The sequence below is a fragment of the Megalobrama amblycephala genome, linkage group LG4, assembly GCF_018812025.1.
Source record: "Megalobrama amblycephala isolate DHTTF-2021 linkage group LG4, ASM1881202v1, whole genome shotgun sequence".
NCBI lineage: Eukaryota > Metazoa > Chordata > Actinopteri > Cypriniformes > Xenocyprididae > Megalobrama > Megalobrama amblycephala.
Window position 1 is genome coordinate 36,837,508 of NC_063047.1, and position 15,530 is coordinate 36,853,037.

At 36.2% G+C, this 15,530-nt stretch overlaps 1 protein-coding gene across 3 annotated transcripts in view; it reads right to left on the reverse strand.

Annotated features, from left to right (window-relative positions):
• Window positions 1-15,530, reverse strand: part of edil3a (EGF-like repeats and discoidin I-like domains 3a) — a 224,477-nt gene that overhangs the window by 147,315 nt on the left and 61,632 nt on the right. Inside the window, exon 2 of one of the 3 annotated variants that reach the window (XM_048189138.1) lies at window positions 5,679-5,705. The exons of 1 other annotated variant lie outside the window; for it this stretch is intronic. In XM_048189138.1, coding sequence (XP_048045095.1) covers window positions 5,679-5,705 — 27 coding nt within the window. Of the gene's footprint in view, window positions 1-5,678; window positions 5,709-15,530 lie in introns of all 3 variants that reach the window. One more of the 3 variants, XM_048189137.1, reaches the window with a different exon arrangement.

The following is a 15,530-nucleotide window of genomic DNA, read 5'->3' on the forward strand; positions in this document are numbered from 1 at the left end:
AATTTTGGCATCAACATTAAAGTCTAAAATCAATGCCCCAGGCCCCTATTAAAGAACCCATTGAGGTCACTGTTCTAACCCTTGTGGATTGTGGAAAATAAAATAATCCAAAATAATACCAGATTATATGTGAGCTTTAGAGCTGAAACCAATCAAAACTATCCCAAACAAAAATCTAAAGTCATCCGCTCTGTGGCTTTGTTTCTGAATGTGGTCCACACGCAAAGACTCATGTCAAATGAAGATGCATGTACACTCTTCAAATCTGTCAAAACTGATTTAAGGGACTCAGATTGACAACATAATTTCAATAAATCCATTTTTTTTCATTTATCTTTTGGATGAATACATCTTTCTTTGGGTGCACACTTTCCTTTTATCTACAATATATAATTTAGGAAGTATCACACTGTAAAGCAGAACAAAAATAATGGCATTTGTGTTATCCAGACAAATGTATAAAACTAACATATCATACTTTTTTTTATTTCCTTTAAATGAAACAGAATATATATGAAATGTAACTAAGCAAGCAAGATCCAAATCTGTCCATGAACCTTGTGGTTGACAATCAATGATTTAAAGGGGTGGTTCATTGCGATTTCACTTTTTTTTTTTACTTTAGTTAGTGTGTAATGTTGCTGCTTGAGCATAAACAGTATCTGCAAAGTTATAGCACTGAAAGTTCAATGCAGACGGAGATATTGTCTTTTAAAGTTATGACAGTTTAATGCCTACAAAAACGACCGGTTTGGACTACAACAGGCTTCTTCCCAGTTGGTGACATCATAAACCCTGCAAAACACTGCCCCAGGGACCACGCAACAAAGTGGGCTAGGCCATGACACGCAGCGTAATGGAAGCGGAAGAGTTGTGTACACCGGACACGAGCGGCGCGTCAAAATGTTTTAGAACCCATTATAATCTGTGATATTTTCTACACTGGATACGCCATGGAAGACAGCTTCCAGAATCTACACAAGTTCAATGCTGGATTTGCACAAAGGCTATTACTGAAAGATGAAGCAGTTCCCACTTTAAAGGCAGAAGCTGCTGTTTATGGTCCCAAACCTGTAAGTACGTTCTATTGTTTGTTCATGTCTTTTAAATGTATAGTTCTGTTGCTATTTTTTGGTTGCATCAAGGACGTAAACAAAGACCAATGCGTTTTTGCTTTGCTAGCCAGTTTGCTAAATTCTATTGCATACTTTTCCAATAAACGCCAACAAACTTCTATGTTCATAGACAAACAGTTGTTCATGCTATAAATCAAACTCTACCTTTACAAAAATGCTACTACTCAGTCATGTATTCGCTACAGTAAAGTTTTAATCAGGATAAACCCGTATATTAAAAGCTAACAAACAGCAGTGACAACATATCTAAACACTTTGACACAAATACAAAATAAAATACCATTCATAAACGTCCTTTAAAAGCCGTGATTGCAGAGGCTCTGCTTGACCCTCTTCATCTAGGTCTGATTCGGGCTCAATTTGATACAGCAATATAGACACCATTATTTACATTTCCACTGAAGCACATGTAACAACTAATGGTAAGGGGCGTGGCGTTTCCGGACGCTTCAGCAAATCACAATACACTGGGCCAGCTGACCAATCTGGGCACATTGCGTATTTTGGAGGGAGTGGCTTCATAGAACCAGGAAGTCAAACAAGCCATTCAAATGACAATGGAAACAGAGGTGTAGAATAAAGGTAAAATATATGAAAAATATGGCTTTAAAAAAAAAAAAAAAAAAAGCATTAAGACATGTTAAACTATGCCCCATAAACACGATCAAGCCTAGAAAAAACCCACCCCTTTAAGATGATATTTTATTCTTTCACATACTGCAGATATGCTAAGTAATGTGAGCACAATTTAGTTGTAAGCAATGACATTTGCAGGCTTTTATGTGCATCAAAGATCATAAATTCCTTGGGGAAACCAAGAGATGTTGTTATGTGTAAACTATTGAGCATATACAGTAGCATCAGCATAAAGTATGGCTGTCTGAAGAGTTAGCAGTGCTAATCTGAAATTCTAAGCAGGCTTAAAAAGCCACTTTGAATGCTAAACTAATATGAAATGACAGTTTTTTTGGATAGGATATGATGGCTGCAATATAGATAGTGTGGTTCTTTGAGAAAAGCACATAAGTAACCAGTCCGTTTGAGGTGGAGGAAACGGCCTACTTGAAGAAATGTGAATGTGTAACACTCAATGGCCTGGTTTCACTAAAAGGGCTTAGATTAAGCCATGAGTAGGCCTTAGTTAAATTAGGACATTTAACAAACTTTTATAAATGTGTCTTAGAAGAATATTTTAAGACATGTCAGTGCAAGTTGTTTTCAGTTAAGACAGTTCAAACATGCATTTTAGTGTAGGCTTAAAGGGTTAGTTCACCCAAAAATGAAATCTCTGTTTTTAAGTACTCACCCTCATGTCGTCCTAAATCCGTAAGACCTTTGTTTGTCTTCGGAACACGAATTAAGATATTTTTGATGAAATCCGAGGGTATCTGATCCACACATTTTTTTTTTTTAAATATTTATGTTAACGATATTGCTCTTGCTGCAAGTGATTTTCACGTACATTTATACACTGGTGACACTATCATTTATACATTTAATTCTTCCTTGACCATTGCACTGTCTTTATTGCAGGCTAGTTTTACTCGCATCCAACATGCTTTTTCTAGTCTTCAATTAGTTTTAAATACAAATAAAACAAATTGTATGGTTTTTAACAGAAATCTACCACATGTTGAATATCTGCCTAAACTTTTTTCATTGGATGGTTCTGAAATCGATTATGTTGAATGCTACAAATACCTTGGTATCTGGCTTGATAGCAAGTTGTCAGTTGAAACTCACATAAATGTAATGCTCGGAAAGGTTAAATCTCGTATTGGTTTTCTTTATCGTAATACATCTTCTTTTACACATTCTTCAAAACAGCTTTTGATTAAAATGACAGTGCTTCCAATTTTGGATTATGGTAATGTAGTTTACAGGTCTGCTTCAAAAACTCTCCTTCATAAACTGGATGTTATTTACCATGCTGCAATCCGCTTTGTGACTGGAGCTTCATTTAACACTCACCATTGCCACCTGTATTCTTTATTGAATTGGTCTTTTCTTTATTCTCGTAGACAAATTCATTGGTTTCTGCTCATTTATAAAACTCTTATTGGAAAAACATCATATTTACAGTGACTTCTTAATGTTCATAATACAAGTCGTAATCTGCGCTCTAAGTCTCTTTACTCTCAGCATACCTAAAGTCCGTACCTCCTTTGGTCGTTTTCTGCTGCATATGATTGGAATCATCTGCAGCTGACTCTAAAGCTTAGTTCATTTATATCGCTCTCTTCCTTTAAACGATCATTGTACTTGTTTTTAGTTATTTGTTTGTTTTTATATGTCACTGTTTATAACTGTGTTATTTGTAACTCTATTATGTTTTTATTGTATTGTACTGGCTTTTTATGCTGCCTCTTGGCCAGGTCGTCATCGTAAATGAGAACTGGTTCTCAATTGACTTACCTGGTTAAATAAAGGTTAATAATAAACAGACAGCAACGATATTGCACCTTTTGAGGTAAAGAAAGGTACTAAACACATCGTTAAAATCGTCGACATGACTACAGTTGTTCAACCTTAATATTATGAAGCGATGAGAATACTTTTTGTGTGCAAAAACAAAACAAAAATAACGACTTTATTCAACACATTTGTCTGTACCCTGTCTTACTGCTACGCTATTTTCTTTGCAGAGCTTCAGTGTTTAAAGGTGCCGTAGAAAATCTTTTCAAAAGATGTAATATAAGTCTAAGGTGTCCCCTGAACGTGTCTGTGAAGTTTCAGCTCAAAATACCCCATAGTTTTTTTTTTTTTTTTATAAATTTTTTTAACTGCCTATTTTGGGGCATCATTAACTATGCACTGATTCAGGCTGCGCGGCCCCTTTAAATCTCTCGCTCCCTGCCCTTCCGAGCTCTCGACTATAAGTGCAGTTATACAGTGTATAAACAAAGTTCACACAGCTAATATAACCCTCAAATGGATCTTTACAAGATGTCCGTCATTCATGCTGCATGCATGCATCGATTCCTGTGAGTATAGTATTTATTTGGATGTTTACATTTGATTCTGAATGAGTTTGAGGCTATATGCTCTGTGGCTAATGGGCTAATGCTACACTGTTGGAGAGATTCACAAAGAATGAAGTTGTGTTTATTCATTATACAGACCGCAAGTGATTAAAAATGAAAATAGCGACGGCTCTTGTCTCCGTGAATACAGTAATAAACGATGGTAACTTTAACCACATTTAACAGTACATTAGAAACATGCTAACGAAACATTTAGAAAGACAATTTACAAATATCACTAAAAGTATCATGTAATCATGGATCATGTCAGTTATTATCGCTCCATGTGCCATTTTTCGCTATTGTCCTTGCTTGCTTACCTAGTCTGATGATTCAGCTGTGCCCTTGTGTAATGCCTTGAACATGGGCTGGCATATGCAAATATTGGGGGCGTACATATTAATGATCCCGACTGTTACGTAACAGTCGGTGTTATGTTGAGATTTGCCTGTTTTCCGGAGGCTCAGTATTGGTCATACAAAAAAGTCATACAGTTTTGGAAAAACATGAGGGTGAGTAAATGATGCTAATTTTCATTTTTGTGAGAATTATCACTTTAAACAAACAAAAATAGTGAATCCGCATGACCAGTTTGAACTGTTGCAAAATTAATTCATGCAAAAATTTCCATTGAAATAATTGGATATTGCCTGCGAAAATTTGCTGAATAACAGTAACCGTGTCCGTACATTAACAACTAAAAAAGAAAATCAAAATCATCATAAGTGATCAAAGTAAAAAAAAAATAATAATAATAATTATCTGTGGTGACAGAGAGCAACAGATGTATGTGCATCTTGTTCACAATGTGAGAAGAGCACACGGGAACATGAAGACGGGAGGGATGGAGTGTTTTATTGAAAGCTTGGAACCCGATAAAACAACGAGGCAGGAGAGAAGAGTCTGAGCGCTCTTCAAAGCAGTTCAGCTCACAGAGATCAGTGGGCTTGAGAGTGAGTGCTGACCAGGCATGATGAGATGAGAGGAATCAATGGGTGTGTTACTGAGGAGCCAAGGAGGTCGAGAGGAGGTGGAGAAATGCAAACACCTAATATTACCGCGTGTGTGTGTGTGAGAGAGCATGTGAGTGTGAATGTATGTGCACAATCTGCAAAACTATAAAATTTTATAAAAGGCAAGACAGAAATGTCAACAGTGACAGCAACCAAATTCAGTCACAAGTGAGCAATCAGAATAGCAGCATCTGAACAGAGACCAGGTGATATATCATAAGAGGAGGGGGCAGGAGGGTGTTTCTGCGGCATGTTTTGAGATGCTCTATGCATCAACATCATGGTGAGAAGACAGAATAACACAGCAAGGACGATGTGACATTAGAAGAGATCTTGAGAAGGTGTGAGGTAAAGAGGTAAGGGAAGAGCTCCGAAAAATATGTGTGAATTTCATGCAGGGAAGGTCACACATGCCAAAACTGACAACAGTAGAAGGATGTGCAACAAAGAGAGATACAGGAGCCAAATGGGGAGCACAACAATTACCATATCTAGATATATCCCACCTGCTGAAGTCGGATCCTCACCATCTGCTGCTATAGACGGATATGAAGAAATTGGAGGGGAGGAAAGAGAGAAAGAGAGAGGTGGTCAATCCTCTTCATAATCTCTCTGATAACACCAAAGCTGTTGAAATTTAATAGGTGGTTCATTTGAGTCACCAAAAAAAGTATAAAACACTCCTACAAACAACAAAACATCAACTTCAGGAGACACTCCTAGTGCTTTCATATAGATATGTGATTTCCAGAGAGTGTTTTTTTTTTTTTTTTTTTTTTTTTCCTGACATTTTTCATAACCTGAGAGAGGCTGACAGGCCTTACATTAGTGACTGACAGCAAAAAAATAACCAGGGAAGCACGTACTGATTTCATACATATATCAATGACATGATACTGTCTGTTGCCATTCTGGTCATACAGCACATATCAGCTGAACTCGCTTTCAAAATCCATTTGTGATGTCTGAAAATATGCGGTAGTCGGAAGAAGAATATAATACGGCTGTCATTTCCTTTCCTTATTTTAGCTCTCCCAACTGGACCGACAGACTGCTGCTGCTGCTGCTGCTGCTGTGTGAATTTAGCCGATGACCGTTCTCGTAATCGCCTGAAGGTCAGGCTCTTTGGAATTAGGACAGTCTCGTAGGGCAAGTTTTAATACAATATCTAAACGTAGCTGTTGCGTCTGACCCTGCCACTAGCTCAGCCGGAGCCCAGCCCATATTTATCATTCAGCAGCAGCACTCAGATTATCCGGCTGAGCATGCATGTGTTTGACTGTTAATTGCTGTGCTGTGGGCCTTAAATGCAAGAATGAACCCAACCTGTCTCCAGCCATTATCATCGACCTCTATCAACCTGATCACGTTACAGCAGGAAGACTCATGGCACCCTTTTTTCTTCTTCACTCCATCTTCATCCTATTCATCTCGCTGTGAAAAGAGCTCTTCTTGGGTCCCGATCGTATCAGGACTGAGGTTAAGTTATCCTCATTGGCTGCATGTGATGAATTGTTTGGGGTTTTGTATTGTCGGTGGCAACTGGAGGTTAACTGTCTCTAAAGGAATATTAGTGGTCTGTCTGTACAAGGAGCAATGTGGAATAAGCATTATATAGCTTCATCAGACTGCTGGGGTGTACATACAGTGTGTGGGCCAGAGCTATTTACACTTTATGTAATTAAAATGTGTTCATGTGTCTAGTGATCTAGAGCATACAGTTTAAGCAGACATATGCTAGTCTGTGGACCACATAGAAAGGTCAGCTCATTTCATTTCTTGTCCTCTGTGTACTCTCCCGTCAAAGTGACAGATTCTGATAAATACATATATAAAAATGTCTTTGACTTTGATATTGAACTTCATTCTACTTCCTTTGGTATTTTCATCCAGAGGCAGCAATATGTAGAATGCCAAAGCCCCAATAATCCATGTAAACAGGCTGAAGATAGCAAGAAAGAGAGATCTGAGCTGTGCGGTTGTACCAACCCAGCAACGACACAGCAACTCGGGCGAGTGCCAATGTCTGCTACTCCACAGCATTCATAAGAGTCATTATCTGAGCCAAGACAGAAGTTTAACTACAAAGACATGCAGACACAGTATTCAAGCTTATGCGTACCAAACACAGCCTTTCCTGGCAAATACACACACACACATGCACAACCAGGGCACAAAGTATGCCTTTATGTTAATAAAACAACTCAGAGGCACAGGAACACACATTTACAGCATTTATTACTATAGCCATAAAACAGCTGTGTAGCATTTTAAAGAGCTGCATGAATACAAATACAACATCACACTTCCAAGTACTTGACTCCATCCATTGTGAACTGTATCTTGTGGTTTTCTTCTGTTTTGCTGTTCTATCTTTCTTTTACAGAGCAGAGTGACAGCTCAAAGACATGAAAGGGCCAGTCCCCATGCTACATCTTCCCACTTTCTTGCTTCCCCTCTTTCTGTTGGGTCTGGTTTCTAGAACCTTCTTAGAGTCTTGTGTTATCTTCCTTCTGAAACATACTGCTGCACACTGGGGATTTGGCCCTGGAGCCTCTAACATGAAAAACAAGGTTGTGCAGTTGTGAAAGGGGGGACAAGAGTATGTGTGTGTTTGTGTATTTGTTGGGCAGGGAGGTGGTCTTTGGTGAGGAAAAAACTAAACTAAAACTGTACCACAAATGTGCTCTGTCTCAACATGACATCATGCAGTGTCTGGAAAATGCCCACTGAAGTGTAATGAAAGGAAACCACACTGTCTTTCACATGACAACTGGTCTTCACATTCAAGAAACTTCCTTGGTATTAGCATGTTTTTTTGTTTGTTTGTTAATTATTATTATGGCATGGTGCCATCATCATGCTGATAACTTTTCTTTAATAATTTGGCAATCCTGCAGCCTGAACCACTGTAGGGAATCCACCCTTACTTTTTGAACTAAAAGAAGAATGTTGTTTGGTCAAGCGCTTTCATGATGACCATACTGGATTTTTTTCTCAATGGATGTGGCTGAGGCTCAAATTTCATATTAAAGGTATCGACTCCATTCATCATTTTCATAACTTCTGGCACAAATTAAGAAATTACTTTCACTATGATTTTTGGAGTAAAGCAGAGGTCAGAGTCTTAAACCTTTTTAACAACGTATAGTTTGTCAAGCTAATTACATTCTTTTTTATTAAAACTGGCAGTAACTTTGAACTAATGTAAGCAAAGAACGCTTCAGTTGAGGATGCCAGCGTCCTCCCACAGGCTATAACAGGATGGTATTACATTGCTGACAAAATGCAATGTAATGACCAAAATGACCAAGAATGCAGCATATAAAACTCCCAGAATGCATTGTAGCATACATAAATTATAAAGCTTAATTGTTCTATTAACTTCTTTAAGTCTTACTATTTGCTTTTATTTTTTGCCGCTGTTTGTATTGTGATTTTTAGCAGCTCTGATATTCAGGGTTGATGTCTTCATCTGAATATTTTGTTGATTGTCACCATTGTTGAGTTGTGTGTGATGAGTGTACAGTAGATCACCACCTTGGAATTATAAGGTTCTATCTGCATTCTGAGTGGTTTTGAGATATTGAGCTTTTAAGTTTTTTGCATTCCATTCAACTTTGTAGATAGAACCTTTTTTGTTTTCTAAATAAAAAGTCCCAAAATGTACACAACTTAAAAAAAGCATCACATAATGCAAATAAGTTGTCGCAGAATAAGAATATGTGAATAACTCAATTTTGACAAAAATGCCAGACGGCAACGAGATATGTCTCAAAGCTCAGTTCTTGCACAAAAGATTTTTAATGTTGTATTTTCTTTAAAAAAAAAAAAAAAAAAAAAAGGTTTCTTATCACCTTATTACAGCACTAAAACATTACAATGATCTTTCAACCACAAAAGGATTATTTACTAAAACAATAAGCCCCAAGAAGCTGTAGTTTACAGCGAATTTATAACAGTTAAGGGGCGTTGTTAAACCCCCTTAGCTGTTATTCACCGTAAACCACGGCTTCACAGGGCTTATTGCTTTTATAAAATGGTTACCACACAATAGGATTATTAAAGGTGACCTATTATGCCCCTTTTGACAAGATGTAATATATTTCTCTGGTGTCCCCAGAATGTGTCTGTGAAGTTTCAGCTCAAAATATCCCACAGATCATTTATTATAGCTTGTCAAATTTGCCCCGATATGGATGTGAGCAAAATCAAGCCGTTTTTGTGGGTGGGTTGCTTTAAATGCAAATGAGCTTGTGTTCCCCGACCCAAGCTATCTATCTGGTATTCATTTTATGTGGGCTATTAACATAAACACATGTAATCCCTTTGCAATGTTCTTTATGTTATTGTTATTTGAGCATTAAAAATGAATAAATACCTGCTATTTTATTCTGACAGCTTTAATTAAATATTACATATTAGGTTCTATACAGAAAAGAACATGACGATTTTCACATTGATATACTTTTTTTGTTCTATACAATAAACTTTTGTAGACATAGACATATGACAAAAATCTGGACTGGTTTGTAATAAGTGAAGCAGTAATGCTGTTTGTGGAGTTGTTTATTCGTCCTCTGATGATATCTTGAGCAATCTAATTTCTTCTTTTATCCTCAGTTGATTTCATCTTAGGCTGTGGCTGGAAGTCTTTTGTACAGTATACTGAAAACCCTGACAAGTTGACTGTAGTAAACTGATTCTTATATTTCAGACCTTCTCCACTCCTATTCTCCAGTGAGAAAGCTCAGATCTTCCACCCAGATGATATTAAATGTTCCAAAATCTCAATTTAAATCCAAAGCTGACAGAGCTTTCTCAGGTCTTGGTCCTAAGCTCTGGAATTCCATACCTTTGTCTATTAGACTATCCCCTACCCTATCTACATTTAAATCTTCTCTTAAAACATACTTTTTTCTCAAGCATATGCTTAACCCTTAAATGCCAATCATTCTTACATATTCGGGTCTTTATCGACCCGGATCTATATCTAACACGGAAGGATCTCTACCTGTCGTGATAATATAAAACTCCTCTGATATTAGAGTAACAATTACAGAAGAATAAAATAAATTATATTTTGTTACCTTTTGGTGCTTGAAAGGGCTCCGTTTGAGCAGATGTTTTACGCCATCATCACTGTCCTCGTCAGAGCTCATTTCCCAGTAAATTCAGCAAATAATGGGCTAGTTTTATGTTTGAGGTCACGAATATGAGCCCATTTGCGATCTCAAACATATTCTCAGAACTATATAATTTTCAACATCTTCAAAATCAATATTTCGATCGCCAACAGCTTCACCAGATCCATCCAGTGACAGTTACAGTCATAACTGATTGCGTTGAGTACTTGCTCTGCAGTAAATCACTGAGCCATTTCATGTTTTGCTTATTCTTTTGTTTTCTGTCTGAATAAATAGGCACTTCATCGTTGTGTATCAGACATTGCCACCTTGTGGAGTAAAGGTGAATTACACTTATTCAGTCATCTAAAATTCAATTATTGTTGTGCAGAAAAAAATATACGTACACTGATACACACCTCGGGTCGTTTGCGACCCTATACAATTTTTAGAAAAAATTTATTAAAAAAATAGACATTCTTTTATAGTTTTATGATTTTGTTCTTGTTATATTCTTTCTAATGAATTGATTGAGGAATACCAAGAAGGTTGAAGTCTAACTTTAAAAAATGAACGAGGAGGAGGGTAGTGAATGACGTCCCGGGTCACTAAAGACCCGAGGTATGCAAGGGTTAATTTAATATTATTTTTTCGTTTTAAATATTGTTTTATATTGCATGATGTTTTTGTCTTAATTTTATCAATTTTGTTTTGGTTTCTTTCAATATTTTATTATTAGTGTTTAAATTTTATTGTACAAGGATGTTTTGTTTTGTATGTTGTGCAGCACTTTGGTCAGCATTTATGTTTTTTTAAAGGGCTATATAAATAAACTTGACCTTGACCTTGACCTTGATTGAATAAACGTGTTCCCTCAATTTAATTGAGTAATGGGGTCTCCCAAAACTTGTATATTTAAGTTCAATTAACTTGGTATTTAAACACTGAGAAGTGTTAATTAACACTGCAGTTTTGGTTGTGTAGCAAGCAACCTTGCTGCCAGTTATTTATTAATTATGTTATGTAAAACCTAACAGTCAGATTTACTAAATGAAACAAGTTAATTTCACTCAAATATTAGTGAAATTTAATTGCACTTAATAGAAAAAGTTATGTGAACCAGGAAAGTAAATGTTGAACTGAATTGTTTTTGCACAACCCAATAAAAGAGTGTGTTAGTGTTTAATGTACTGTTGGGATTTAAAGTGTTTCTGTTGTCAGAGTCTTCTGGGTTACCATTGTGCTGAAGAGTAGATCCTGTGTTTAAGTCAAGGATGAACCCAGAAACACTGATGTTGTGCTGCATGTTGCTTTATTTAAAGACAGTAACTATGTTGTTTCTGATGCAGTGATGATCTCATTGTGAAATATGCAACATTAGCACATAATTCCTTGCATTTTATATAGCACTTTTCTGGGTACTAAAAGGGCTTTACAAATGGAAGGGAATCTCACCTCAACCACCACCAATGTGCAGCATCAACCCGGATGATGCAATGGCAGCCATATTGCGTCAGAGCGCCCACCACACACCAGCTTATTGGTGGAGATGGACAGAGGCCAATGGGCAAATTTTGGCCTGGATGCCAGGGTTACACCCCTACTCTTTTCAAAAGACATCCTGGGATTTTTAATGACCACAGATAGTCAGTATATGCAAATAAATTATGTTTACATAACACACAGACATATAATATATAAATGTAATAACATACAGTATACACACATATGATGTAAACGCAAATGTTTATGTTAGATATGATTAATTGTGATTAATCAATTTAACAGCACTAGTTTGAGTGTTTGCAGTTTAATTTAACATTAAGAAATATTCCTTTTTAATGGACTCAAATTAAATAAGTTCACAGTACTAACACAGTATGAATATAAAGCTTTTAAACTTGAATGGTTTGAAGCAATCAGAATCTCAAATGAAATGAGTTAACTTTTGTGGTATTATTACAATAACATAACATAAAAATAACTAAGTGAACTTACATAAAGAAGTTTTGGGAGACCTCATTACTCATTTAAATTGAGGGAATGAGTTTACTCAATCGAGTTCAGTCAACTTATCAAGGCTTTCAGTTTTTGATCAAATAAATGAGGGATTAAAACAGTGTGAATAGAACAAAAGACAAAAGAATAATAATTAGAGCCACCCCAGCCAGAGAGGTGTGAATGTATGCAGGGAGACAACATGAATGGGGCAGTTTGTACCACAAAACAACAGAGACAATAGACTAAATGGATTCTTAGAAGATGTGAATAAACATCAGTTATCATTTTAGAGTCTTCTCTGAATAAAATCATTTGACATGGTCTTAAAAAAAAAATTATAAAACGTTTAGAGTTATATTCAGATTTGAAATAAAACATGATCAGGCCTGCTGTGGCTTGTGCATTTCTAGACTGCAGCAAGGCAAATTTCTTTTTTTTTTTTTTTTTTTCCATACAGACATTTCATACCATAATTCTGACATGATAACCAACTGCCAAGTGTCTACTTTCACACTTATGTTTTTAGTGCAAAGGCTTCATAAACTGTATTTTATTTAAAGGTGCCCTAGAATCAAAAATTGAATTTACCTTGGCATAGTCAAATAATAAGAGTTCAGTACATGGAAATGACATACAGTGAGTCTCAAACACCATTGTTTCCTCCTCCTTATATAAATCTCATTTGTTTAAAAGACCTCTGAAGAACAGGCGAATCTCAACATAACACCGACTGTTACGTAACAATATTTGCATATGCCAGCCCATGATCAAGGCATTAGACAAGGGCAGAACTTCTGGATGTGCACAGCTGAATCATCAGACTAGGTAAGCAAGCAAGGAAAACAGCGGAAAATGGCAGATGGAGCAATAATAACTGACATGATCCATGATAACATGATATTTTTAGTGATATTTGTAAACTGTCTTTCTAAATGTTTCGTTAACATGTTGCTAATGTACTGTTAAATGTGGTTAAAGTTACCATCGTTTCTTACTGTATTCACGGAGACAAGAGCCGTCGCTTTCATTATTAAACACTTGCAGTCTGTATAATACATAAACACAACTTTCTTTATAAATCTCTCCAACAGTGTAGCATTAGCCGTTAGCCACGGATCACAGCCTCAAATTCATTCAGAATAAAATGTAAACAATATAACAGTATACAATACTTACATAATCCGACGCATGCATGCAGCATGCATGACGAACACTTTGTAAAGATCCATTTTGAGGGTTATATTAGCTGTGTAAACTTTGTTTATGCACTGTTTAAGGCAAGCGGAGAGCTCCGGGGGCGGAGAGCGCGCGATTTAAAGGGACCGCAACCTGAATCGGCGCATTTCTAATTATGCCCCAAAATAGGCAGTTAAAAAAATTAATTAAAAAAAATCTATGGGGTATTTTGAGCTGAAACTTCACAGACACGTTCAGGGGACACCTTAGGCTTATATTACATCTTGTAAAAAAACATTCGATGGCACCTTTAATTTGGGTATGCTATTTCTTTTATTTATGTATTTACTTATTTATTAAAAGGGTGGTGTAGGCTAACAGGTTAAAACCAGTTTTTAAGACCCTACAGAAGAATAGCACATCCCTGTTCAGTACCATAGAATTACCATCTGATACCATCTCTGTATCACAGCACTGCACTTTTTGTAAGTATTGTAGCATTTTGCATCAGTGTGTTGTTCCCTTGTAACATGTAGACTAGAGATATAAATCAGACACTGGATCGTCTTTAACATCTGGGTGAAGAAATAGGCGGCATCTTCTCCAGAAGCAGTTCAAACACCATCTGAGCCAAACGATGACACCGCACCGTCTCTAACACAGACTCTGTAAACTGATTACAGGAAGAAAGTCATTGCTGCCAGACGTCACAGACTCATTCAATTAGTGCTGGAACTGATGTGTAGTATCTGTTCCGCCCCGTTCTTCTGACACTTTGATTAATTCTGTGTAACTATGGTTAGATATGTAAAAGCTAATTCCTTCTTCTGATTCAGCTATATTTAATGGCTGATAAACAACACTCATTCTGAAAATAAAATCTGACAAAACGTTTTTTTTTTTTTTTTTTTTTTTTCTTCAGCCTGTTGTAAAACCCTTGGGTCTAACAGATAATTCAAAATCTGAGCTATTATATAATTACTGTGAAATGGTAGTTAGCCAGAATGGTTCTTAACAGCTGTCATTATACTCATCCCAGGCATGCTACTGTACTGAAGAACCTTGCTTTACAAAGCAACTCTTTCAGGTTTTAGCAAGAGAAATGAATGTTTACACCATTCAGTTAATCAAAAATATGAGAGGAAACACTTCATTTGAAAAGATGAAAGCAGTGGAGGTCAAGAGAGCAACTCTTGAATGACAAAAACTGAATATGGATGTAGACTTCTAAAAAATTGTGTACACAAACAAGACGTGTTCTTATTGCAACTCAGACATCAATTAACTGCCAGTTAAACTCCAAGTTCGTCAGTACAGCGTAACACTTTCATTTAGTTTACAGTAATTAACATCACAGAGAAATAGAAATAATATAAAACTTATTATGGTTTAAAACTGTTCAACTTAGAAAAAGACTTGAAATGTGGTCGAATCATCCCAGTTTTTAGCAGGCAACAAAACATCCCATCCAATTCTACAATATTATTGCTATTAGAGGGATAAGCCAATTGTATGGCTCTGAGCATTCCAAGTACTCAGAATATTTTTTATTTTTTATTGATTTTTTCTCAAATAAAACTGCAGTACAACAGCACTGAGCAACCAACATTTTACAATATGCAACTACACAAAGGCTGTCAAACTTCCTGTTAACCGATAGATGGCAGACGCTGAAATTATGTATTATTATGTCTAAATAAATAGATTTATAAATAAATATAGGCATTACAATATTTGAATGTACCATTAAATATTGATATAAATATTATATTTAACACTGTTTTAAATTATTAGTGGTTTAAAAGATTAAATTAATTGAGCATTAGATGATGGAAAAGCAAATTTAAATATGAAAATGGCTAATTAACTTTTTCCCCACCCGTGTTTTATTTTTGAGTTGCCAGCCAGCTCCAGCATTTTTGATCATATTCACAAAACTTTAATGGCCCCCAGAATAGCTTGCACCTCTTTGTGAGTTCGACATTTTTCTCTGTAATGTTAGGCAGTTTTTGATATGAAGTTGAATGTTTGAACAACTTCTATCTGCTGGTTTAT